General features: G+C 45.0%; 3 protein-coding genes and 1 pseudogene across 15 annotated transcripts in view; 3 read left to right on the top strand and 1 right to left on the bottom strand.

The window, feature by feature from the left end:
• Window positions 1-27,928, top strand: part of LOC128412188 (zinc finger protein 850-like) — a 322,162-nt pseudogene that overhangs the window by 90,688 nt on the left and 203,546 nt on the right.
• LOC128412033 (zinc finger protein 420-like) overlaps window positions 1-27,928 on the bottom strand; it is a 317,641-nt gene that overhangs the window by 215,665 nt on the left and 74,048 nt on the right. For 3 of the 13 annotated variants that reach the window (XM_053384826.1, XM_053384828.1, XM_053384827.1), the window contains exons 2-4: window positions 26,069-26,576; window positions 25,774-25,867; window positions 24,052-24,134 (exon numbers count right to left, since the gene is read on the bottom strand). The exons of 5 other annotated variants lie outside the window; for them this stretch is intronic. In XM_053384826.1, coding sequence (XP_053240801.1) covers window positions 24,052-24,134; window positions 25,774-25,867; window positions 26,069-26,485 — 594 coding nt within the window. In that variant the 5' untranslated portion in view covers window positions 26,486-26,576. Of the gene's footprint in view, window positions 1-24,051; window positions 24,136-25,773; window positions 25,868-26,068; window positions 26,577-27,928 lie in introns of those variants that run through there. 5 more of the 13 variants (XM_053384835.1, XM_053384834.1, XM_053384836.1 and 2 more) reach the window with 5 other exon arrangements.
• On the top strand, window positions 2,556-3,565 carry LOC128412116 (olfactory receptor 51H1-like). The gene has a single exon (XM_053384971.1). The coding sequence runs from the start codon at window positions 2,609-2,611 to the stop codon at window positions 3,563-3,565; it is 957 nt and encodes a 318-aa protein (XP_053240946.1). The 5' UTR covers window positions 2,556-2,608.
• On the top strand, window positions 10,297-11,289 carry LOC128412279 (olfactory receptor 51H1-like). Its single transcript, XM_053385187.1, has one exon. It carries the CDS (start codon window positions 10,330-10,332, stop codon window positions 11,287-11,289), a length of 960 nt encoding a protein of 319 aa, XP_053241162.1. The 5' UTR covers window positions 10,297-10,329.

Genomic DNA, 27,928 nt, shown 5'->3' with positions numbered 1-27,928 from the left:
CTCTGTACTGCTGCTGAACTTTGATGATAATCATGCTTCTCATTATCAATATGATTATTATGAACATTATCACCATTATCATCTTTATCATTTGAGTGAAAATGCTGCAGTTGCTACTGGGCAGGCCAGAGAGAAAGTGGGATTTAATGTGTAATTCCATATTGGAGGAGTCCATCTGCTGCCCAGGACTACGGAGGACAATGGAAGCTGTAAACAAGTGTAAAAAGAATCTTTTCGCTTTGATTGCTTTATCGGTTTGATTTCTTCCCCATCCTTCACCACATAGTCCCAGGGAAGGTTGCGACCAGAAAGTATACAAAGAAAGATGAAATATGCAAACAACAGTTGAAAACAGTTCCATATGTTTAAAATTTCCAAATGATTCCAATATAAAAACCATATGGAGATTTAGGAACAAATTCATTTATACAAACACTCTAAAAGTGCAGATGCCAACTGCGACTGAAGAGGAGGGTCTTCGGTAGGTGCCCAAATGCCAACAGAGGCAGCGCTGTCTCCTATTGAAGAACAGGCCATTCCAAAGGGACACTGGGTCCCATTCAGGAGGCAATTCCAGAGGTCCGTTTCCTTCATTGTGCAGATCCCACATCTTGCTAAGATGGTATCTGCAGGATGTCCCAGTCTACATATATAAAGGGTGAGTTGATCATTCAGGTTATCTTATTCCCAACCTATATCAAGCAGAACATGCCAGTACATGTACTTCACACAGGGCCTGGAAGAAATTCTCCCTGCTTTTCAATATAATTTTATACTGGATTAGATCTTTCTGCTCCATCTTTCCCACAGACATTAACTGTTGCTCTGATTTATTGTTGGGCATCTCCAGACCACCAATATTTCAGGTGAGTGCTTCAACCACACACCAGAAATTTCAGTTTACACATTTAAAGTGGGAATGCTCTATCAACCCAGAACAACAAATCTACTTCTTATATATATTTATTTAAAAAACAGACTGTTTGCAATTTGGAAAGTGACAGGGAAATGTCTTGAAAAGTGCAGGATGAACAAATGAGTGACTGACAGATGAGCAAGGGCTCTGAATGCAAATCAGGATGAATGCAGGATAAATATGCGTTCTCTTATAACCACCTCACAAACGAAGCAGAATGAAAATGCAGTCACTAACCTCTCTGTCAGATTTGCACAAGCAACTCAAGATGAATCCTCAATAAATCGGTCATCTAGAGGGGCCCTTTGTTACTCCTTTGAGAAGATCTTTCTTATCGCAACAGGCCCATCTTAGGACTGAGGTATGAATAGAGGCGGCTTTTTCTAGGCTTCGGACTATGGACGGCTTTGAATAAGTTTAGTTGTAAAAGGGTACTTTTTCCTTCTCCTTCCATACTTCATTTTATTCTGTTTTATTTTTACACTTGCATGTTCTAAGTCTTGCAGGTTTTAGCCACTTTTCCTCATGCAGATTCACATCTTATTTTCCCAGATCGTCATCATAATTACTGTTTTTATCTATTGTGTTTGTCTACTGCTCTTCACCCAACATCAGAGGGAGCTTCACAACATAACATTACAAAATAAGGCAAAATGCATAATCAAAACAAAAAAGCAAACCAAAGACTCCACTCCCACAAATGTTTAAAAGACCAGAGATTGTTCAACCACCCAGAAGCCTGGTGTTAGAGGAACATTTTCACCTGGTGCCTAAAGGTATGTTATCCTGGTATCCTAGTTTTTCTTCCTTCATCCATTCTTAATATTCATTTCTACTCATTTCTACTCATTTCTATTCATTTGTACATTTTTGTTTTTATGTACACAATTATAAAATCAGTCAATATCTGCCCCCGCCCCCCGATTCCAGCCTCTGGTCATATCTGGTCACATCCCTTTCGCTCAGTGGGTGTTTCAGTTTCAAGGTTGTCTTCTCAGAAGAGGAATCATAGACTTGTAGAGATGGGAGGAACCTCAAGGGTGAAGGAATGGCAGCCAAAGCATCCATGACAGATGGCTGCCCAACCTGTTCTTTAAAGGGGGGGGCAGGAGAAGGTGGGATGAGACTTGTCCCACCCCCTGTTCCTTAAGCTGCTACACATTTAGTCATTTAGATATATCATTTCTATGTCAGCAGTTACACTGTGATTGTTATTCCAAATCTGCAGATGAGAAATTGAGAAACAATGAATTTCCCAAGGCCACAAAAGCCAGCACCACCTTGACAAAAGCAAGCAAACAGGTATAGAAACTTTAAATAATAAAAGAGATGAACTGGTTGGAGTTGGGAGACTGTTGAGGACTGAAATTGATGATGGTGGTGGTGGTGATGATGATAATACTGTACTTTTATTATTTCTATCCCGCCCATCTGGCTGGGTTTCTCCAACCACTCTGGGCGGTCCCCAACAGAGGACTAAAAGCAGAATAAAACTTCAGACATTAAAAATAGGGTTCTTAGTTGACCACCATAAAAGGAGAATTTAGCACTGATTTTAGGACTGTTTCTCCTTCTTTGAATGGAGGCTCTAATAACAACATTTCATGTTGGATTGAAGCAGGATATCAGAATCTCTAACGTTCAGATCAATTTTGTTACTCCTTAGAATCTTTCTACAACAACACCAGGGGAATGGTGTCCTCCTTCACCAGTTTCAACAGCAGCCTTGTGAGCCACCAAACCTTTGTCTTGATTGGCATCCCTGGGATGCAGGAAAAGAACTCTTGGATGGCCTTCCCATTGTTTGTGCTCTACGCCCTGACTCTGCTTGGGAACATCACGATCCTCTATGTCATCAAGATTGACCAAAGCCTCCATGAGCCCATGTACTTCTTCCTTTGCCTGCTCGCCTGCTCGGATCTGGGCCTCTGCATCTCCACCTTGCCAACTATGCTGGGGGTCTATTGGTTTGACTCCAGAGAAATCCCATTCAATGCTTGCATCAGCCAGATGTTCTTTATCCATATACTTCAAGAGATAGAGTCTGGCATTCTTGTGGCAATGGCATTTGATCGCTTGATTGCCATCCGTGATCCACTGAGATACAAATCACTTCTATCGAATTCAGTCATTGCAAAAATAGGTATAGCTATCTTGTCCAGAGGTTTCTGTTTTTGTTTCCCTTTCCCCTTTCTCATTAAACGGCTCCCTTTCTGCAGATCCAATGTCCTTTCTCACTCCTACTGTCTCCACCAAGATACCATGAAGTTAGCCTGCGCAGGCATAAAAGTCAACATCATATATGGCTTGGTTGTAGTCATGTGCACTATAATGCTGGATGTTCTGATCATTCTTGTATCGTACATCCTGATCCTGAAGACAGTTTTGAGCATTGCTTCTCGAAAAGAGTGTCTGAAGGCTCTCAACACCTGTGTGGCCCACATTTCTGCCATCTTGATTTTCTACATCCCAATGATTGGCATCAGTGTGGCACATCGATACGGGAAGCATCTTTCCCCCATTGTCCACATGCTGATGGCCAACATATTTGTTGCGGTCCCACCACTTCTCAATCCCATTGTGTACAGTGTGAAGACCCAGCAGATTCGGCAAAGGATAGGCAACATTTTGCAATTTAAAAATAAGTAAGTGTTGATATTGCTTCTGAAGAAGAAGATAAAGTGGTTTATAATTAGGGATAGATGGATTAATTTTGAGTCTTTTCCATATCTCTTTAATAAGTATTCTGTTTTTTCCTTTTAATGTGTTGATTTTTTAAATGGAAGATTTTGCACAGTTTCTGTTAAAAGTTTTTTCCCCAATGAATACATCCAAGTAGGGCATTAAGCTGTTTATTTCCATCACGATGATCATTCATTAAAGAAATTGCCCCCCCACCCGATGTATACTCAATCATTTCTTTGAATGAGATTTATTTCCATATTGTGAAAGATGGGATCCCACAAAATATTCAACTTCAATAAAGCATTTGATAGATCGTCCGTTCAAAACACATGCACTGCAACCTCTTTAGTAAGTTTGATTAAACATAGTCTGCAAGCATCAGAGCAAAATAATTTTAGCAGTATCTATTAAAACTACATCAAATATAAACATTTGTAAATCTTTAGAAAACATATCTAAATGGGAGTTACATACATACTACCGAAACATAAATGATATGTTGGTGTTCGCATCTGAGCATACTAAAAGTATCAGTGTTAAAAGTAGGATTCTTTGTGGACATTACTTGATTAACTAATCTATAAAGGTGGTTTGTTTGTTTGTTTGTTTGTTTGTTTGTTTGTTTGTTTGTTCATAACAAGAGACATAAAGACCACAGCCTAGGACCCTCATATCTATGGGACCGCCTCTCCTGGTATGCCCCATGGAGCACCTTAAGGTCCATAAGTAGCAACACCCTTGAGGTCCCAGGCCCTAAGGAAGTTAGATTAGCCTCAACCTTTTCAACTCTGGCCCCGAACAGGTGGAACGCTCTGTCTCATGAGACCAGGGCCCTGTGGGATCTGATTTCTTTCCGCAGGGCCTGTCAGACAGAGTTGTTCCGCCTTTGGCTTGGAGTCAATTGATTCCCTCCCCCTCTTTCTTTTATCCTTTCTCCTCCTGTGATGAGGCTGCATTTTAATGTTTTAATGTTGTATTTTAATCTTGTTTTTAAGTTGTATTCATTCAACTTGTTTTTATTATTGCTTGTTAGCCGCCCTGAGCCCGGTCTTGGCTGGGGAGGGCTGGGTATAAATAAAATGTTTTATCATTAGGATTAGGATTATTTGGGTATTGGTTCAAAATAGATGCAGGGAGCCAGAAGACATTGGCCTTGGTGTATTGCTTGGACCCTTAGCTTTTGTCCTGGGAGGCCCTGCCTGATTCCCTCATGTCCCCCTGCAGCTTAATAGCTACACAAAGCCATGGGTAGACACCCTCAGGCCTTCTCACTTGAGACCGCTGTCATTAATGACCAGCTACAATGGTTCACTGCCTAAGAGCGGAGTGTAAATAATAAAAATATAAAATTATTATTATTATTCCTGAGAAGTACAATCTGGCCACAAGGACCCACAGTGTGGTGGCCTTCGCAACTGAATTAGGGCAATGCACTGTATGAGGGGCTATTCATTGTTTTATTCCGGAAGTTGCAGCTGATTCCAAATTCTGCCGCATGCGTTTAAGAGGTGCAGCAAGAATGGATCTCATGGCACCAACCGAGCATGAACTATATGTTTGCCTCTTTGCTACTGGCCCAATTCAAGGTAGGGACGTCAATGTGCAAAGCCCCGAACAACTTGGGTGTCAGGGACTGGACTGAGGAGGAATGGTGGAGATCGCCTCCCCTCACCCCCAAATCTTCCAGAGAAGAGGGAAGCAAGATAAATTTAAATCAGTGGCTTTCAGAACGGCTCAGAGATAGAGGAGGGACAAAGCTGGGAAATACTGGGAGAAGGAGAGGAGGAGGGGGAAGCAGAGCCGGAGCAGCCAGCTGACATGTTATCACTAGAAAGCATTCCAGACCCCGCTTCTCCCAGAACCCAGAGAGCAGTGAAGCAGAGAGAGCAGAGAGCTAGAAGACAGTTGGCCTTAAGCAGCCATCATAAGGGGGACGAATGAGAAGGGAAGGGGCTGAAGTTTACTCGGAGCAACGCCATTACTCCAAGAGGCAGCGTTCCTAAGCCTCTCTCTGTAGATATTGAATAAAGAGCTTTCTTGTCTACTTTCCTCAGCAGCCTGCCGTGAGGGGGGAGGATCGGATTTCCCTGGAGCCTGACATTGGGATCCAGCTGTGAGGAATGAAGATGTTGCTTTTGCAGTTCAGATCGATTCACACCTGAAAACTGGAGAAGTTTAGAGCGTGTGGCCAGAATGCGTTTATAACTGGTTAGACAGACACCTACAGTCTAAGTCAACCCACTTCTTGTGACTGGAGATGTTTAGAACTTGATGTGGTATTTTTGCTTGGCTTAGCAAGTAACTGCATAGGAACATAGACCAAATAAGAGAATTAATAAATACTGGCAAAGGGGCGCTGAAATCCAAGTAATGTTTTGTGTAATTAATTAATTAATTAATTAACCACCACTCTTTTTTCTTGTGTTAATAATAATAATAATAATACCTTTATTGTCAATGTACAACCTGTGTACAGTGAAATTAACCGAGCCTCCCTCGGTGTGGTGTAATAATAATAATAATAATAATTTATTATTTATACCCCGCCCATCTGGCTGAGTTTCCCCAGCCACTCTGGGCGGCTCCCAATCAGTGTTAAAAACAGTACAGCGTTACATATTAAAAACTTCCCTGAACAGGGCTGCCTTAAGATGTCTTCTGAATGACAGGTAATTATTTATCTCTTTGACATCTGATGGGAGGGCGTTCCACAGGGCGGGCGCCACTACCGAGAAGGCCCTCTGTCTGGTTCCCTGTAGCCTCACTTCTCGCAATGAGGGAACCGCCAGAAGGCCCTCGGCGCTGGATCTCAGTGTCCGGGCTGAACGATGGGGGTGGAGACTGGTTAAGAGCGGTAGACTCGTAATCTGGTGAACCGGGTTTGCTTCCCTGCTCCTCCACATGCAGCTGCTGGGTGACCTTGGGCTAGTCACACTTCTCTGAAGTCTCTCAGCTCCACTCACCTCACAGAGGAAGGGAAAGGAGAATGTTAGCCGCTTTGAGACTCCTTCGGGTAGTGATAAAGCAGGATATCAAATCCAAACTCCTCCTCTTCTTCTTCTTCTCCCTCTCCCACAAACACTCAATCCCATTGCACTCTGTGTGCTTGTTGCACAACACACCAACCCCGAAAGTCAGTTGCACTATATTATTTTTCGTTCAGCAGCCTAACAGCCCACTGATAGAAACTGTATTTTAGCCTGTTGGTACAACTGATCATACTTCTATATCTCCTTTCCGAGGGTAGAAATTAAAGAGCTGCGGGTCGGGGTGTGAATCATCCCTGAGAATTTTTCTCTATATCCTAAGGCAACAATCCCTTGCAATGTCATCTAGCGGGCTCAGAGGACAGCCCATGATATCATGTGCTGTGTTCACCACCCTCTGTAAAGACTTTCTGCCCGTGGCTGTCAAGCCAACGTACCACACTGTGATACAATTTGAGAGGACACTTTCTATTGTGGACCGATAGAAGGAGATCATCAATTGTTGTTTAACATTGTTCTTTCGCAAGACCCTGAGGAAATGGAGTCTCTGTTGGGCCTTCCTAACCACCTGAGTTATATTGTTTTGCCAAGTGAGGTCTTGGTTTGAAATGATACATTTACTATTTCAACCTCATTTAAATCTAGAGAATGGTAATGTCATCCTTTTGCTTAAACACACACGTTTTAGTGGTCCTCAGATCTGTGGGGAGGAGGGTCCCTCTCTCTTTTTATATTCCACCTGCATCCAAGTTATCTGGTTTCATGGACCGTGGGAGCCCAGGTGGTCTCTGGAATGGCTTTGGGAGCAGAACCGCAGGCTCTTGGGCAGGATATGTGGAGATTCCCTAGTAATTGCCAATGGGATTTCAAAAATCTCTGCCCAGATATCTAACAGTCTCGGAACAGCTTGTCTCCCTAAGGGTAAACATTATCACCATAACCCTTCCTGCCATAAAAAGCATAGGCAGAATCCCTCATGGAACAGCAAAGGCAGGCTCAGCATTCATCCTGGGAGAACTCGTGTCAGGTTTGTGTCCTAAATTCAGGCAAATTCATGAGATATAAAGCTGACGAGTTTTCCTTTGATCAACATCAGAGAGATCATCATCAATCAGGAGGCCATGAGACTATTGCGATGGCTTACATTTGTTTCCAATTTTATTCCCGTGTTGTATGCTATATTTTATTGGGGGTGGTCAGATAAATATTGTGGATATCACTCAGAGTTCTTTTTTGGCAATTGCAGATGATTATGATAGTCTAGCACAGATATGTTGAAGTATCATATGCATTAAGTGCTAGTGTACTGTACTTTGATGAGAATATAATTATCAGTATGATGGCCATTAAGCTCATTGTCATCAAAGGGGAAAATGCTGCAATTCATGCTGGACTAACCAGAGTGAGACTGGGATTCATTTCAGAATTTCACACTGGGGAGAAGGTTTGGGCCAGTCAGGAAAGCAAGTGGATTTCTGGAACAGGAACCAATAACCTGGAGTTTTTACTGCTGTGCCCTTAGTTTCCCACGTGGGGGAGAGGGATGTCAGACTTCACCATTTTATTTTGAACATTTTATGGAACATTTTGAACATTTTTACTTGGAATGAATTTCTATTTGGGGTTTTCTGGCTCCTCTATTCCAAATACCTGACTTCCCTCCGCTAACCACCACTTAAGAACATTGGCGTCTGGGAGTCGCTTTTAAAGTGATAGCTAAGTTCCTCTTGGCTCTCTTTATCATATTCTAATCTAGTTCTTAGAACCTTTTATTGAACATTGTTTGGATTTTTGTATTCATATACAGTGGTACCTCTAGTTACGAACTTAATTCGTTCCAGAGATCCATTCTTAACCTGAAACTGTTCTTAACTAGAAGCATGCTTTCGGTAATAGGGCTTCTTGTTGCCGCTGCACCACTGGCACACGATTTCCGTTCTCATCCTGGGTTAAAGTACTCAACTCTAGGTAAATATTCCAGGTTAGCAGAGTTTGTAACCTGAAGCATTTGTAACCTGAGGCATTTGTACCTCGAGGTCCCCCCCCTCTCTCTCTTTCTCTCTCTCTGTGTGTATTATTGAATGTTTGTTTGTTGGTTTTTTTTGTAAATTAAATTTTTAAAAGTCAAACTGATTTCAATTTCTGGTCACAACCTGTAATGGTTCTAGGGGTTGCTCGTGCGTAAACCAGTGCCACACCTGGCTGGGTTGCCTGAGTGAACCTTTTCTGTCCGGACAGCCACTCGCCCGTGGCTGTCTCAATCGCTGGCAGAATCCGTCAGTGGGCGTTTCTTGTACTTCTTCCAGCAAAGAAGCTCTTTGACGCCTAGTCTCCGCCTACTCTCCCTGCGCGGAAGCCTTCTGCGCAAGGAGGGTGTGGGCAGCGGAGGACCCTTACTCTCCCTGCTGGTCCCCGGCAAGGAGTCATGGGACCGCCTCGCCGATTCCCCCATCTGCCCCCCTTCTCCACTGGTGCTACTCTGATTCCCTTCCCCAGAAGATGGGCTGCCTCTCCCCATCCCGGGACGCTCTCTGGAATCCTTCTGGAGCCCGCTCTCTCCCTCCGGCCCTGATGGCAGTTCCCTGACACAACCCTTTCACCCACTGGAGGTGCAAAATTCAGGACCTCTGTTTCAATGTCTTCTCAGAAGAGGAGGAGCTAGGGTGAGACATGTCCAATCCTCCCCATTTAACTATCCATTCCGTCATTTAGATATATCCTTTCTAATTTAACTATTACACTGTGGTGTTTATTTCTATTTTGCAGAGGAGAAATGGAGAGGCTGTGAATTTGCCAGAGCCACACGATGAGATCTCCATCGCCAATACTCAACAACAACACCTCACACTTTGATAGAGCATGTAAGAATTAAAAGCACTCTGCGCATTTTCTCTCCTTGATCCTCCCAGAAGCCCTGCAATGTAAACCAGTATCATTCTTGGATAACAGAATCGGGGAAAGACCATCCAGTGACTTTGTGGCTGAAAAAAGATTTTGAACACAGGACTTCTCATTCCTGCTTTGCAGGGGTCCTTTCCAACTCTACAATTCTATTATTCATCTCCCCGTTTAGATTTCTAGGCCCTCAACATGACACCTACTCTCCATTAGCGAGTCCGTGTTGGAGACCATCTATCAGATCCCCTATCATCTGTATTCTGCTGGCTTTTGAGATTCATCGGCTACACAAGTGATGGTAAAATTCCACCAGGCTGCTGTGTCATTGCATCTGCTGAGATACCAGCAGCCTTTGAGTTGCTGGACTGTTGCCACCTCAAGTGTTCATTGTAATAATTTAATTTGAGAAAGCATTCCCAATCACCCTCCATCCCATTCCATCCCTCTTTCTTTTCATGTCATGTCTTTCATATAGTAATATCGGGGGTGAGGACTCCTATGCAATTTCTTACTCAACTTTGTAAGATGCTTTAAGTGTCTCTTTGACAAAAGAGCCAGGTATAATGGCATAGACCTTCTTTTTTTAAAAAATCACACTGCTTGGAGGAGGGTGAGTGCCGGAGATTGACTTCATATTCGAGTTGGGGAGCTTATCTGCACAGGACAGGATGAGCACTGAGGACTAACTTTCCTTCCCTGAATAAGTTTGGGGCTCCACTCTCGGGCACAGAGAAAGCACCTGAACACTTGCCTACAACTTGAGTATTTCCCAAAGTTCTTTATAGCAAATATTCACAGCTTATTACAACTTAGCATTTTCCCACCAAATACACTTGGGGAACAATGTCCTCCATCACCAGATTCAACAGCAGCCTTGTGAGCCACCAAACCTTTGTCCTGATTGGCATCCCTGGGATGCAGGAGAAGAACTCTTGGGTGGCCTTCCCACTGTTTGTGCTCTACGCCCTGACTCTGCTTGGGAATTTCACTATCCTCTATGTCATTAAAAGTGACGAAAGCCTCCATGAACCTATGTATTTCTTCCTTTCCATGCTTGCCTGCTCGGATCTGGGCCTTTCCATGTCCACCATGCCAACTATGCTGAGCGTGTATTGGTTTGACTTCAGAGAAATCCCATTCAATGCCTGCATCAGCCAGATGTTCTTTATCTATATATTTCAATGGGCAGAGTCTGGCATTCTTGTGGCAATGGCTTTTGACCGATTCATTGCCATCCGTGATCCACTGAGATACAGATCACTGCTCTCAAATTCTGTAATTGTGAAAATTGGTATAATTCTCTTTTCAAGAGGCCTGTCTGTCTGCTTCCCCATCCCCTTTCTTATTAAGCGTCTCCCTTTCTGCAGATCCAATGTCCTTTCTCATTCCTACTGTCTCCACCAAGATGCCATGAAGTTAGCCTGTGCAGACACCAGAGTCAACATCCTATATGGTTTGATCGTAGTCATGTGCACTGTAGTGTTGGATGCTCTCATCATTCTTGTATCTTATATCCTGATCCTGAGGACTGCTTTGAGCATTGCCTCCCGCAAAGAATGTCTGAAGGCTCTCAACACCTGCGTATCCCACATTGCTGCCATCTTGATTTTCTACGTCCCAATGATTGGCGTAAGTATGGCACATCGATATGGGAAGCACCTTTCCCCCATTGTTCACATGCTTATGGCCAACATCTATGTTGCAGTCCCACCACTTCTTAATCCCATTGTGTACAGTGTGAAGACCCAGCAGATTCAGCAAAGGATATGCAACATTTTGCAGTTAGGGAAGAATAGGGAGTGATGTGTCTTCTGCCGTGTCTTCTGTCTCATCATGGGAGTGAAACTGCCCTAGTTGCACTGGTCAATGATCTCCGGCGGGCTAGGGACAAAGGTGAAAGCTGATTCCTAGTTCTGCTGGATCTCTCAGTGGCCTTTGATACCATCCTTCTGGACCAGATAGAGGTGTTGGGAGCTGGGGGCACAGTTATACAGTGGTTCTGCTCCTTCCTCCTGGGTCATGTCCAGAAAGTGTTGTTGGGCTCTCACTTTTGGGGTGCCTCAGGGCTCTGTCCTCTCCCCAATGCTTTTCAACATCTATATGAAGCCGCTGGGAGAGATAATCAGGGGGGTTGGGCTGGGTGTCCACCAGTATGTGGATGATACCCAGCTCCACCTCTCCTTTAAGTCAGAACCAGTGGAGACAGTGAAGGTCCTGTGTGAGTGTCTGGAGGCTGTTGGAGGATGGATGGTGGCTAACAGATTGAAGTTGAATCCTGACAAGACAGAAGTACTGTTTTAGGGGGACGGGGGTGGGTGTGAGTGACTCCCTGGTCCTGAAAGGGGTAACTGTGCCCCTGAAGGACCAAGTGTGCAGCCTGGGAGTAATCTCAGACTCACAGCTGTCCATGGAGGTGCAAGTACATTATGAATACAGGGCAGGTTGGTGTTGACCTTTAAAGCCCTAAACAGCCTCAGCCCAGTATACCTGAAGGAGCATCTTCACCCCCATCGTTCAGCCCAGATGCTGAGGTCCTCCTCCAAGGATCTTCTGCCGGTTCCCTCGCTGTGAGAGTTACAGGAAACCAGGCAGAGGGCCTTCTCCCTGTGGAACGCCCTCCCGTCAGATGTCAAAGAGATGGGGTCCAGAAGACTAATTTGACACTGGGCACAGCGGGTGGCGCTGTGGGTAAAACCTCAGCGCCTAGGACTTGCCGATCGCCTGGTCGGTGGTTCGAATCCCCGCGATGGGGTGAGCTCCCGTCTTTCGGTCCCAGCTCCTGCCCACCTAGCAGTTCAAAAGCACCCTTAAGTGCAAGTAGATAAATAGGTTACCGCTTTATAGCAGGAGTGAGTTGGGCGCACAACCCCAGAGTCTGTCAAGACTGGCCCGTACGGGCAGGGGTACCTTTACCTTTTACCTTATAGCAGGAAGGTAAATGGCGTTTCCGTGTGCTGCCCTGGTGCTGGCTCGCCAGAGCAGCTTCGTCACGCTGGCCACGTGACCCGGAAGTGTCTCCGGACGGCGCTGGCTCCCGGCCTCTTAAGTGAGATGAACGCACAACCCTAGAGTCGGACATGACTGGCCCGTACGGGCAGGGGTACCTTTACCTTTACCTTTACAAAATAAAGCTGAAGCAAGAAAACTTGCTTCTTTATGAATAGGCCTTCCTACAGAGTGCAAAGCATAGACAATGATGTTCAAAGCAAGGGAGAATACTTCTCCAAAGGTTTTTAACTGTCCATAAATGATTTTAAAAGAATTTTCTATTGGAATCCATGCGGTTGGTCTCCTCACAGAATCTTAAGAGGGACCCAATGTAGGAATCTTAGCCAGTTCATCCAGGACAGATGGCCATCCAAACTATGCTTATTTTATTTCTATCTTTCCCAACGTATGTTTAAGGGTGTTTTAGGACTCTCTGTTTGCTGTGTTTGAACTACTTTATCAGCTTTTGTCCTGATGTGCCTCAGGGCAGACCTTCTTAACTAGCACAATGAGTGAGTTCTGTCCTATTGCAACAGATAAACAAAAACACAGATGGATGCTGGCTTTGAAAGAAGTGAATGATTACCACAATATCTCACAAGGAGAGTGAGAAACATGTTTTGGAAAACTGTACTGAAATGAATTAATTTGGCAATGACTTGTAATAATCTGGAAAATCAATAAAAACAATTGAAAAGAAATTCCGCCCACCCACCAAGGTTGGAGAACTTTCTATCATTATTCTGTAGCTGTGCCCTGTGAAAATCCAGTCTCACCCGCTGAATTGAAGCTCGGTTAAGCAAAATCTCCCTTGGGATTTCCCACTTTAACCTCGTCCAAAAGGTTGAGGGAAAAGGTGTACCTCGTTTCTTCCTTTCCAATATCAGTTATTTCCACCTAAGAAATTGCGGAAAAGAAGTTACTCATGTTAAGTGCAGGGTTTGTCGGGGCAGAGATTAAGGAGCCAATGATGACATGATTTTTCAGCAATAAATATGATCTTATGTGTAAGTGAAGTCACATTTGAAACAATACAGAAGCAGTCAAAGGGAATTTCCTAGGAAGTGTTTTATTCAGTCTCACCTGCAATCGTGTGTGCTGAACACACAGAAACACATAGATAATGTGAAATTACTGAAATTACAGTCTCCAAATAACACTCAACACATGCAAGCAGATTAATGGAATAGTGCACGTTTTCCCCTTCTCTCTCTTTTTTAATTACTTTGATTTATCTTCATGGTATAGAAGATGAATTTTCAGAAAGCAATGGTTACAACAGTAAAAAACAAATAACTTGTCCTGATGAAATTGAAGACTTTCATCCTGCAATGTGCTACAAGTTTCATTTGATTACTCAAAAAGATCACAACACATCTTCCCTTGAGTGCTGGGTGGATTCCGGCAACAGTCTTAACAATATATGTATTCAATAAACATTGGCCACGTGTTATAAAAGGAATATGGCTAGTGTTCCCCCCACCCTCTTGATTTCCCCAGGCAAACAAAATTTAAGATACTTAAATTGTGGTGCCCAGAACTAAACACAGTATTCTAGGCAAAATAAAGTGGTACTATTCCTGCACTTGATCTGATTCTGCCTTCTGCCACATTGGCCTCCGCTCCCTGTTTGGTGTCATCTGCAAATGTGATGAGCATCCCCTCAGTTCCTTCATCCAAATCATTTATAAAGACGTTGAACAACAACGGGCCCAGGACAGAACCCTGCAGCACCCCTCTTGTCACTTTCCCCAGGATGATGAGGAACCGTGAAGGAGTCCTCTTTGGGTTTGGTCAGTCAAATCCAGCTAACAGTTACCTCGTTCAGCCAACATTTTACCAGCTTCCTCGCAAAAATATCATGGGGGACTTCGTCAAAAGCCATACTGAAAGAAAGATGCACTATTTCCACAGCAGTCCCCTGATCAATGAAGTTTGTAACTCCATTGAAAAAAGAAAAAGAGAGGTTTTTCTGGCATGACTTGTTTTTGAGAAAGTCATGCTTTCATCCTTATGTTTATGTTGTGAAATCTTCAAATGAAAGGCACATAAATTTAAAAATGATAATAAATAAGGATATTGACAAGCTGGAACATGTGTAAAGGGAGGCGATTTATGTCTTTATTTAATTTGAATACCACCCGAAACAGTGGTGATGACTTGAATAAAATATTGGTGGGGAGCAAGGTAAGGCCCGCCTTGCACAATCAATCACATGTTCCTATATATCTGAAGGAGCGTCTCCACCCCCATTGTTCAGCCCGGACAGTGAGATCCAGCACCAAAGGCCTTCTGGCAGTTCCCTCATTGCGAGTAGTGAGGTTACAGGGAACCAGACAGAGGGCCTTCTAGGTAGTGGCACCCACCCTGTGGAACACCCTCCCTTCAGAAGTGAAGGAAATAAGCAGCTATCCTATCTTTAAAAGACATCTGAAGGCAGCTCTATTTAGGGATGTTTTTAATATTTAATGCTGTATTGTTTGTAACACTCGATTGGGAGCCGCCCTGAGTGGCTGGAGAAACTCAGCAAGATGGGCGGGGTATAAATAATAAATTATTATTATTATTATTATTATTATTATTATTATTATTATTATTATTATGCACACCATTTGAATAGCAATGCCTATCTACTGGGGGGTGGCCCCCTCAAATATCTTATTGGGGAGGGAAAGACCTGATGGACTCTAAGATTTGGCTCCTATTCCCTACACCCACAGGTCTCAGGATGGTTACAAGATAAAAACACAATATAAAACCACAAAATACACATCTGTAACCCCCATCCCCACCATATTTTAAAAGGGCATTAGATGTCAATCAGCCAAAGGCCTGGTTAAAAAGATATGGATTTGCCTGGCTCCTAAAGCTGTATGATGAAGGGTTTCTCCTCTGTATGAATTCTTTGATGGAAAGTGAGATAGGAGTTTGTACTGAAGCTCTTTCCACATTCCATGCACTGATAACGTTTCTCCCTTGTATGAATTATTTGATGCACAGTGAGATGGGAGCTCTTCCTGAAGCTCTTTCCACATTCCATGCACTGATAAGGTTTCTCCCCTGTATGAATTCTTTGATGGGAAGTGAGATAGGAGCTCAAACTGAAGCTCTTTCCACATTCCAAACATTGATAGGGTTTCTCCCCTGTATGAATTTTTTGGTGGGAAGTTAGATCACTGCTCCAACTGAAGCTCTTTCCACATTCCGTGCACTGATAGGGTTTTTCCCCTGTATGAATTCTTTGATGGGAAGTGAGAGAGGATCCCTGACTGAAGCTCCTTCCACATTCCATGCACTGATAGGGTTTCTCCCCTGTATGAGTTCTTCGATGGGAAGTGAGATAAGAGCTCACACTGAAGCTCTTTCCACATTCCATGCACTGATAGGGTTTCTCACCTGTATGAATTCTTTGATGGGAAGTGAGATGGCCACTCTGACTAAACCTCTTTCCACATTCCCCACAATGATAGGGTTTCTCCCCTGTATGAATTCTTTGATGAGATGTGAGAGAAAAACTGTTACTGAAGCTCTTTCCACATTCCCCACACTGATAGGGTTTCTCCCCTGTATGAATTCTTTGATGGGAAGTGAGAAGGGAGCTCTTACTGAAGCTTTTTCCACATTCCACACACAAATAGGGTTTCTCCCCTGTATGAATTCTTTGATGGGAAGTGAGATGGCCACTCTGACTAAAGCTCCTTCCACATTCCCCGCACTGATAGGGTTTCTCCCCTGTATGAATTCTCTGATGGGAAGTGAGAGAGGAGCTGTTACTGAAGCTCTTTTCACATTCCAAACAATTATATGGTTTCTCTCTTGTATGAATTCTTTGATGGGAAGTGAGATGGGTGCTCTGACTGAAGCTCTTTCCACATTCCAAGCACTTAAAAGGTTTCTTCCCAATGGGATTTCTTTGATGGGAAGAGGAATGGGAACGTTTTCCACATTCAATATATTTATACTTCTTCTCCACTGTGGAGATTTTGTCATGGTCAGCCTTGTTCTTCATTTCCAGTTCATCACTACCTGCAATGAAGAGAGAAATGGATTAGAGCCTCAGGGAGAAATTAATGAAGAATACCTTTTAACATTGGTCACAGAGGAATAACACAAGTGGGTTAGATGGATGGTTTTCTGAAGGGTTGGGTGCATTAATTAATGGGGATCAACATCCTGGGGAGAACCTGTGATTTGATAAGCCTGGCTCTTCTCTCAAACGGATTTTGTTTGGCTCCATCATGACATCCCTTCTGTTTCTAATGTCAGTCTTCTCTTTCGTCAACCATGGACTGACAGGAGCACAAACAAAAACAGAAAACCTGACAGAAGCTACTTAAACTTTCCTAACAACTCTGAAGTTTACAGATAAAATGGTCTAGGTAGTTCAGACCAGCTTGATCATTGTTTAAGAAGCTGTAACTGGAGGAAGAACATTCACAGAAAAAACAGTAATTTACTGTTCAAGGTTAATTGTGGGAATATTGTAATCCCGTTTGTTATTGAGTTCTGTGAAAATATATGAGGTTCATCACAGAGAGCTGCTTTGAATTTTAAAACAGATATTTTGATCCCAAAGGGAGCTGTCAGGGATGCTTTCGCTCTGACAGAAAGAGAGAAATCCAGAGAGGAGAGAGTGCAAACTGGGGGGAGCAGGAGCTGGAGCCCTTCGCATAGGAAGAGATAAGCTCTAGAACGCAGCCTGTGGAACGTCAAAACAACACAGAGCAAGCCACAGGAGGAGGGGAACCGTTAGAATCCACTCTAGACAAAGGGGGGGCTGACAAAATCAGACTCCCTGAAAACTAGAAGAAAGAATAAGGCATTAGCTTTGCACAAGACCAGAAACAGGGTGACCCAGAGGTGGAATTTAGGTTGCCTGGGAAAACGACGGAAGTTCAGTGCAGCAACTGACTCTGGTAGTGATTGATGTATTACAGAAGCCAGGCTAGAGCTTGGTAATTGCTTAATAAATCAGAAGATAAAACAGCTTCCAGCCTGCCATTTCTTGTTTGGGAGAGCCTTACCAGACCTCACAGCTTGCTGCACTCAACCTCTCTCACACTGACGGACCCCAGAGAGTGGCAAGTACAATGGGCCGGGGGACCAGAAGGGGCCGGAGGAGTGGGAGAGGGACCAGCCTAGATAAGGGACCCCCTTGATGAGCTCCGGCAATACAGCTGGCAGTTGAAATCGCAGCTAGATACGCTACCAGGAGCATTCTCAGAACAGAGACTGCAGCTGCAGACAGAGAGCTCTCAGAGCAAGTAAGACTTCTTTTGCAAGCCCGTCCCAGTAGTCCGGCAAACCAGAGGAGTATCATGCCTTCAGACGGAATTGCTTTATTTTATGGACGATTACGATTACAATTACGATATCTTTATTGTCATTGTCCCTTGCAGAACAATGAAATTGAAAAACTACATAAAACTACATAAAAACTACATAAAACTATCACAAAACTACATCAAACTACATAAAAACTACATCAAACTACTACAAAACTACATAAAACATTCAAAAACCCCTAAAAACTCTAAAACCCCATTTTAAAATACACTATACTACAGATACCCCTTATGCTGCATTTAGAACCAGTATTGCATTTGCGTAGAAACTGTTTCTCAGGCGGCTAGTCCTGGCCTTTATAACCCTATACCTTCTTCCAGAAGGCAGAAGCTGAAAGAGATCATTTCCGGGGTGTGTACTATCAGACACCAGGGAGGCAGAATTTAGCTCTGATCGGCTTATATAATCAGCTTGCTAGGCAGAGATGCAAAAGCTTGGACAGTTCCCCTTATAGCAGGCAAACACAGTGCCCCCGCAAATTTGAGGGAGTTTACGTTGATGATGGATAAAATATTTCAAAAACCCCTGAAAAATGTGACAGCCGAGCAGGAATTACTGAATCTGTGCCAAGGCAGTAAAACAGTCTCTGGTTTTTGGGCTGCTTTCAATTTGCTGGTTCCAAAGCTTGGCTGTCAGCCAAACAGTGCTCCTTTAGCTGCCTTATATCAGGCAGAATTGAATGAATCTATACTGGATGAATTATCAAGAATGGCGCCCCTAGAATCTCTGGAGGAATTAGGCCATGCTTCCCTGCAACTGGGTCTAAGACAGCAGCGGAGGACGCTCAAGAAGAAAGGACAGGGACGGCTGATGTTTGTGAAAAACCACATCCCTAACACTCCAGAGCCAAGAGTTGGTACGCCCAGACAGGAGGACCTTCCTGAACCAATGCAACTGGGCTCCGCAGGGAAGGGGAATCTGGGAGCGGCATGGGTGGAGGGGGGCAGACGTCATCAAGAGACCAGACGTTGCTTTGCATGTGGCAAAGCTGGACATTTGGCAAGACAGTGCTCAAGTCAAAAGGTGGGGAGTTCCCTGCCTGGGCCCTGCATGAGGGAGGATCCCAGCTTGAAGAGGCACAAGCGGGAAATGGAAGGCCACAGTCCGTGAAAGAGGCCGGCGGATGGGATGAAAGGGCCTCAGGTTGAAACACTCATCCCTCAAATTGCTCTGCCAGTGACGCTATGACTCCCAGATGGCTGCAGGGTGCAGGGCTCATAGACTCAGGGGCTTCCCTGGACTTTTTAGACTCAGACTTTGTGGAGCAGCAGAAGCTGGGCACACAGTGGCTAGAAGCCCCATTGGAAGTGCAAACAATTGATGGCAGACCATTGGGGGGGGGCAAGTTGCCTATGCCACACAGTCTATTGGGGTGGAGCTGTCAGGCCACAAGAAGGAGATGGTGTTTCATATCACCAAGTTAGCTAGCTGCCCCCTAGTCTTGGGAATAATGTGGCTCACTAAGCACAATCCAGTAATAGCATGGGGGCAGCGTTCCGTAACATTTGCATCAGCTTACTGCCAAGCTTTTCTTAAGGAAATCAGCCCTGAGTGCTCACTGGAAGGACAGATCCTGAAGCTGAGGCTCCAAGACTTTGGCCACCTCATGAGAAGAGAAGACTCCCTGGAAAAGACCCTGATGTTGGGAAAGATGGAGGGCACAAGGAGAAGGGGACGACAGAGGACGAGATGGTTGGATGGTGTTATCGAAGCTCCCAGCATGAGTTTGACCAAACTGCGGGAGGCAGTGGAGGACAGAAGTGCCTGGCATGCTCTGGTCCAGGGGGTCACGAAGAGTTGGTAACGACCAAACGACTAAACAACAACAACTGCCAAGCACACTGCCTAGGGTTCCAGGCACCAACAGAGGCAGGAGCCAAAGGGGCAGAGGTGGTGGAACTCACAGGAGAAGAGTTTCATACCCCTGCAGTATAAGGCTTACAGAGCCGTGTCCTGTGAAAAGGAGGTGGACAGGCTACCTCCTCACAGACCTTACAACTGTAAGATAGACCTGCTGCCTGGTGCCCAGTTGCCCACCAGTCGTCTATACACCATGTTGGAGAAGGAATTGGCCGATTTCAGGGAATTTCTGAAGAACTTGGAGCATGGGTTTATTTGGCTGTCAAGGTGCCTGGTGGGTCACCAGTGTTCTTTGTGAACAAGAAGGACACCCCAGAATGCCGTCTTGTGGTGGACTATAGAAAAACCAACCACCTCATGATTCCCAGCCAGTACCTTTTGCCCCATATTGGTGACCTGCTGGAGAGGTTATTGTCAGCGAAAATTTTCACCAAGCTGGACCTGAGGGGGGCGTACAACTTGATACGAGTGAAACAAGGTGATGAGTGGAAAACGGCATTTAATACCAGACATGGAAGTTTTGAATACATAGTTATGCCATTTGGGTTACATTCGGGCACAGCCACATTTCAGGCATTCATCAATCACATACTGGCAGGGTTATTGGACAATACAGTTCTGTGTTATCTCGATGATGTCTTGAGTTATTCAGAGAACCCAGAAGAGCACACGCAGCATGTGACGGAGGTGCTGCACAGACTGAGGACACACAGCCTCTATGTGAAGCTGGAAAAGTGCCAGTTTCACATCAAGGAAATGGAGTTTTGGGGATTTTGCTTACGGACTGAGAGGCAAAAAGCTGTTCAGGTGGACAGCAGAGGCCCAAGATGCATTTGAGAGGCTCAAGGAGATGTTCGCCGCAGAAGAGCACCACGCAGACCCACACCAACCATTGGTGGTGGAAATGGATGCATCAGAAAGAGCCATAGGAGTGGTGTTACTGCAAGAGAACAGCCAGAGTGATCTGCGGCCATGTGCCTTCCACTCCAGGAAGCTGAACACTTTGGAACAGAACTACACCATTTGGGAGAGAGAACTGCTTGCCATAAGAGAGGCCATAAGAGTTTGGAGACACTTCCTTGAAGGGGCACAACACCAAGTGGAGGTGTGCACAGACCACAAGAACTTAGAATACTGGCAAATGGCAAGACACCTGAACCAGAGGCAAATCAGATGGGCGCAGTTTTTTGCTCAGTTCAACTTCCAAATCTGATACATGCCAGGGCACCAGATCAAGAGGGTGTATGCCCTGTCCCAAAAGCCAGACTATCTGGAGGGGGAGTTAAACACCGGACCGAGACATATTCTGAAACCGGAGCAATTACAACTGCCAGCGACGCCAATGGCGGAAACTGCAGACTTCGAAAGACAGACGGCAACAGATGGCTTCGTGCAAAGCAAGTTCGAGGCAATACAGAGAGGTGAGGATGCAGTCGAGGGTTTCACCAAGAGAGAAGCCTTGCTGTTCAACGGAGAGGTGATTTACATTCCAGAAGGGGAGTATGCACCAGAGTGCTACAGCAGTGTCACAACAATCCCACAGCAGGTCATTTGGGACACTACAAGGCTCTGTAATTTGAAGAGACAATTTTGGTGGTCAAAGATATAAGGGACGAGAGAGTATGTGAGAGCATGCCGATGGGATTGCTACAGCCACTACTGACACTACAAGGACTATGGGAAGCAGTTGCGATGGACTTCATCACGGATCTTCCGGCCTCGCAGAAACAGACTATAAATGGGTAGCAGTAGACTTGTTCATGAAAATGGCACACTTTGTGCCCTGCCAGAAACTGCCATCTGCTCAAGAAATGGCCGGGATGTTTGTGGACTATGTTAAAAGCTGCATGGATTACCTCTGAAGGTAATCTCTGATAGAGGGGCACAATTTACCTCCCAATTTTGGAGGAGACTAATGCAGTTGTTGGATGTAGAGGTGTGCCTGACATCGGCAAGGCACTCACAAACCAATGGAGAGTCAGAGAAAACCAATGCGACGTTGCAGCAGTACCTTCATTGTTATGTGAACTATCAGCAAGATGACTGGGTGAACAAGTTGAGCCTGGCAGAGTTCACTTACAACAATGCTGTGCATATGCCTACACAGCAGACTCCATTTGCCACCAACCACGGATGACACCCGAGGGCATTTCCTGATCCGTGGAGTAATCTGTACCAGCAGCAAAACAATTCATGGAAGAAATGCGGGACTTGAACTGCTATGGGAAAAATTAGACGTGGCTAAGGCCACATACAAGAAGGGTGCTGATGAGCATAGGCAGCAGGGCAAGGAGATTAAAGTGGGGGATGAGGTATGGTTGTCAGCGAAAGATTTGCCCATGAAGTGGAGGTGCAAGAAACTGGAACCACGGAGGTTATGGCCTTTTGAAGTAGTAGAACAGATTAACCCTGTATTGATCAGGCTTAAGTTGCCTAACTCCATGAAAATCCATCCTGTTTTCCACAGGGCACTCCTATTACCATTTGTTCCGGAACACCAGTACCAGAAACCTAGGCAGGCACCGCCTCCTCCAGTCCTGGTTAATGACCAAGAGGAGTATGAGCTTGTGGAGATACTGGATTCTAGGTTTCACAGGAGGAAGTTACAGTATTTAGTTTCCTGGAAGGGCTGTACGGCTGAGGAAAATTCATGGGAGAAAATAATAATAATAATAATAATAATAATAAATTTTATTTATATCCCGCCCTCCCCAGCCGAAGCCGGGCTCAGGGCGGCTAACAACAATAAAACAATACAAAAGTACAACACAAACAACACTCTAAAATCATTCATTATAAAATTAATTAAATTCAAGCCACTGGCCACCATTGGGCCAGAGCTCCGCGAAGATTGCCGAGGGAGGGAGTCAGGCTGTGCCCTGGCCAAAGGCCTGGCGGAACAGCTCTGTCTTGCAGGCCCTGTGGAAAGATGTCAAGTCCCGCAGGGCCCTAGTCTCTTGTGACAGAGTGTTCCACCAGGTTGGAGCCACAGTCGAAAAAGCCCTGGCTCTAATTGAGGCCAGCCTAACTTCTCTGTGGCCTGGGACCTTCAATATGTTTTTATTTGAAGACCGTAAGTTTCTCTGTGGGGCATACCAGGAGAGGCGGTCCCGTAGGTACGAGGGTCCTAGGCCGTATAGGGCTTTAAAGGTTAAAACCAGCACCTTAAACCTGATCCTGTACTCCACCGGGAGCCAGTGCAGCTGGTATAGCACCAGGTGAATGTGATCTCGCAGCGAAGACCCCGTAAGGAGTCTCGCCGCAGCATTCTGCACCCGTTGGAGTTTCTGGGTCAGTCTCAAGGGCAGCCCCACGTACAGTGAGTTACAATAATCCAGTCTGGAGGTGACCGTCGCGTGGATCACAGTGGCTAGGTCAGGGCGAGAGAGGTAAGGAGCCAACTGCTTAGCTTGGCGGAGATGGAAAAATGCCGCCTTTGTTATAGCTGCAATCTGCGCCTCCATGGAAAGGAGTGAGAATGTGCACGCCCCCGACTTGAAGAGACAGTTTGACCGTCGTTCACCACACAAGCCCAAATGTAGAGGGTGGAGGCAGACCTCAGTGAGGAAGAGAAAAAGCAGAGGAGACTGAGGGATGGTGGAGGCCAGTCTTGAGAGCCCTCCATGGCAGGCAGCAAGGCTGCAGAGGAGGGGGGGGGCTTGGAGGGGGGTGATGTCAGGGATGCTTTTGTTCTGACAGAAAGCGAGAAATCCAGAGAGGAGGGAGTCCAAAGTTGGGGAAGCAGGAACTGGAGTCCTTTGCATAGTCAGGAAGAGACAAGCTCTGGAACGCAGCCTGTGGAACGTCAAAACAACACAGAGCAAGCCACAGGAGGAGGGGAACCGTTAGAATCCACTCTAGACAAAGGGGGGCTAACAGAACCAGACTCCCTGAAAACTAGAAGAAATAATAAGGCATTAGCTTTGCGCAGGACCAGAAACAGGGGGACCCGGAGGTGGAATTTAGGTTGCCTGGGAAATCGACGGAAGTTTAGTGCAGCAAGTGACTCTGGTAGTGATTGATGTGTTACAGAAGCTGGGCTCAGTAATTGCTTAATAAATTAGAAGGTAAAACTTCCAGCCTGTCGCTTCTTGTGTGGGAGAGCCTTGCCAGACCTGACAGGAGCCTTACCAAGAGAGGCCACAATCTCATGATTCTCCTCCATGACATCCTTATGCAGAGCTCTCTGGTTAGGATCCAGCAAACCCCATTCCTCGTCCGTGAAATAAACAGCAACATTTTCAAAGCACACTGGACCCTGAAATAAAAAAGGAAATGTTCTCCTCTGAGACAACACTGATGTTCACCACCACTCCTTGTTTCCTTGTTCCACCCCTTGGCCTCTGTCCCCACAAGGCGGCTTCCCCTGACCTGATCTGGTTCCACAGCCGCTGCTTCCATTCTGTCCCCATTCAGAGATGGATGAAGAGGTCTAGCCAGTATCACTGTGTCACCTGCAAGAGGAAAAAGGTAAGGGGGAGGCCCAGAGTGCCTGCTTCTCTCACAGGTGAATCAGTGCATCTCAAACTACAGAGGAGCATTTGAGAAAGTCTCGCCTGCTGAGTGCATTTGGATGTTTGGGTGCATTTCAGATGTTAGTTGTGAAGAAAAATATTTCCCGATCTAACAGATCTCTATTCTTTAACAAAATCCAATCCCTTAACAAACAACAGCAAGTTAAATCTGGAAGGATATGATAACAGATTTGGGTGGCATGCTATTTATTGTATGAGAAGGTAAAAATGCCAAAAGAATTCCTGAACCACATTATAAGAAAGACAATTTATGAGGTGTGGAATAGATATAAAAGTCTATTAGAACGTAAAACTCCATGGTGGCTCTCACCATTGGAAGTGATTGCAGTTTAAAAAAATAAATATGGAAGAAAAATGAGCCACCATAAGAGATTTAGTGGTGGAGGAAGGAAACCAGTTGAAATTTAAAACTTTTGAGGAAACAAAATAATTATTGAGGGATTGGTTGCATTATTGTCAGATGAAGTGTTTAAAGAGAATAAAAAGAAAAATGGTTTTGAAACAAAAATATCTAGATTTGAGATAGATTTATTAAATGATAAGACAAAAAATATTGTCAAAAATGTATAAATTATTATTGGAATGGCATACTAAAGATGAGGAGGTAAAATTGGTAATGATACATTGGGCTAAAGATATTGGACATAATATACTGTTAGATGATTGGGAGAGGTTATGGAATGAAAGTATTAACTTCGCAGCATGCAGTACACTTAAAGAAAATGTTATGAAAATGATGAATAGGTGGTATTTAACACCAGTTAAACCGGCCAAAATGTATAGAACAAAAAATGAATGCTGGAAATGTAAGGAAAAGGAAGGTACTTTTTACCATATGTGGTGGACATGTAAAGAGGTAAAAGCTTTCTGGGAAATGATATATAATGAGTTAAAGAAAATGTTTGAAGACACCTTTGTTAAAAAACCAGAAGCTTTTTTATGAAGTATAGTGGGTAGAGAGATACCGAGACAAGATAAAAAATTGTTCTTATATGCAACAACTGTGGGAAGAATTTTGTTAGCCCAAAGATGGAAACACCAGGAGTTACCAACAAAAGAAGGGTGGCAGATTAAAATGATGGACTTTGCAGAACTGGCGAAACTGGGGGAAAGAATCCAGAACCAGTGAGACCAAGCATTCCAAAAGGACTGGAACAAATTTGTATTATATTTGAACGACAACTGTATGAAAGTAACATCATTAGCAGGGTTATCTGAAGATCTGTAAGGTGAAATTGCTACCTATTCAGGTAGAGGTAATGATATAACAAGGAAAGGAAACGAAGCAAAATGTAAAGCTGTAAAGTTTAATTTTGTAAACCATCAGACGGGAGGGAGGGAAATCGTTAGGCTCAGTCAAGCCAAAGAGATAAAACAAGAGGATACGATGTTATGTAATGTGATTATATGCAAAACAAATAAAAATCATTTATAAAAAAGAAATATATATTTCCCCTCCTCTGGGCTCTTGGCCCCAACTATCCCCCAACAAAAGACGAAAAGGATTCACACAGGAGTTGGAAAACTAACAGAATGAAACCAAATGGAGAAAAACCACCTTCCTCCTTACCCAGGGGCCTCTCTCTGGTGTCCAACGGAGGCCTCTCTGCCTCACAGGAATCCAGGTCCATTTCCTCAAAATGATCCTTTTCCTGAAAAAGAAACAAGGATTCCAAAGAGAGAAAAGGGAGAACGATAAGAAAGAGAATGACAAAGATAGAAGCTTTAGGGTGTTAGAGCTCATTCCATGGATGTCTTCCCAGGAAAAGGGTGGGCCATTAGGAGAGCATTATGGGATGTTATTCATCCTGTTTGGAGCCCCTTGAGAGTATCCAGAGGAAAGTCTCTCTCACCTGCTTTCTCTGTGCCTCCTTTCTCTCCTCTGCCTGACTCAGGAGGAAACCTTCGGCCAGGGCCACCGCCTGGGAACTGGTCTCTGCTCCACAGTCCCTCACCCAGCTCTCCATCTCCGATGGAAGGACAGCCAGGAACTGCTCCAAGATCACCAGGTCCAGCATCTCAGCTTTCGTGTGCCTTTCTGGCTTCAGCCATTGGTGGCAAAAGTGGTAGAGTTGGCTGCAAACCTCTCGGGGTCCTTTGGCCTCCTGGCAGCAGAACTGCCTCAGCTGCTGGCTCTGCACCTCTGAGCGGAGGGTGTCCTCCTCACCCAGGATCTTCTGCACAGAGTTTTCCCAGAACCCCCCACTGCTCCCAGTTTGGTTGGCATGGCCTCTTCCTGCTCCAGGGCCAGCTGAGTCTCGCTCATCCATCTGTGCTCTCAGGAAGCCTCTGAGAGATGGGAAGGAACCCTTTGGTCTTCTGCAAAGTTCTGTCTGTCTTAAGGAGAGGAGCTAGCAAATCCTACAAAGCAAATAAATTTTTCCATTACAAAAGTTGTCTAATATCAGGAGAAGAAAAAGGTTCCCTGAGCAAGCATGGATGAGTCTTGCTGGGAACCAGGGCTGGACTGCACCACAGCCCAAACCATGAGCTATCTTCTGAAGAAGAAAAAGGAGGAGGAGGAAGAAGCAGCAGCCTCTAGGCCTCCTAGAAGGAAGATTGCAATGCAAAATGTGGAGGCAACGGAAGGGATTTCTGGGAGATGAATCAGCCTGGTTTCTCCTGCCTTCCAGTTAATGAATGAAGTCAGAACTGACTGACAAGGGAGTCAATTTGTATCTTGTGAAAAATGGATGCTTGGCTCTAGTGGGGGTCCTCACCTGGGGGTCCTCAGGAGTTGCTCCCCCCCACCCCCACCCCCCTGCTTCTGTCTCCTTTCTTGAACTTGGACTCTCCGCCGCTCTCAAGACAGACTCCTAGGATGGGGTCCCTTTTTCTTTGCTTTGAGGGCCAGGTATGTTTCTGGCCAACCCCCTGAGGGCCAACTGGGCAGGACCAAAGACTTCTCCCTTGAATCTTAGGCGGGTAATTTATTATTAATATTCTTTTAACACACACACACAGCAATTGATGCCCAGGTCCCTGGAGGCTCAGGGAGTAGCAGCGCCCATTTCCGGCTGGTTTTCCAGCAACAATCCCTTTGGGAGAGAGAGGATGTGGTCCTGGGATGCCCTGCTCTGGGTGCGAGGGGATGGCTGCCGTGGCCTCCGTGGGGAGCTGCCCTGGGAGACACTGGGAAACTGGTCCGCAATGCAGCAGCCAGACTTTGGGCTGGGATCCCTCTCTTTATTCCTGGCCTTTCTCTCCCACTGCTCTGGGTCTGAGGGGATTGCTGCAGTGGCCTCCGTGGGGAGCTGCCAGGGCCAGATTTATTTATAAGCTAAACAAAATATAGACTCTCTTGGGGGGTCCCCAAAAAAATTAAAGGGAAAAAAACCTGGATAAAATAAAACCTACATACAGCAACAGTGTTTTGTGCTGTGTAGGCTGCTATGATGTAAGTCATGGGCCCCGCCTGCTAGCCTGCTTCCTAAAATATCACTGGTTTGCTCATTTCTATATATAGGATGTCTACATTCTGCAAGTACTGGTAGCATGGCAACAGGTGCAAATAACTATTAGGTCCATAAATAACCATACAGCATATATTCAACAACGACAAAAACCCAGCGACTATTTGTTGTTGACAAAGGACAGCTGGACATATAAAGGGCCCCATTACCTTCAGGAGCTTAGGGCCTCATCAAACCTAAATCCGGCCCTGGGAGCTGCCCTGGGAGGCACTGGGAAACTGGTCCGCAATGCAGCAGCCA

This window comes from Podarcis raffonei, chromosome 4, assembly GCF_027172205.1.
Source record: "Podarcis raffonei isolate rPodRaf1 chromosome 4, rPodRaf1.pri, whole genome shotgun sequence".
NCBI lineage: Eukaryota > Metazoa > Chordata > Lepidosauria > Squamata > Lacertidae > Podarcis > Podarcis raffonei.
The sequence above is the reverse complement of the archived record's forward strand: the minus strand, read 5'-3'. Positions and strand labels throughout refer to the sequence as shown.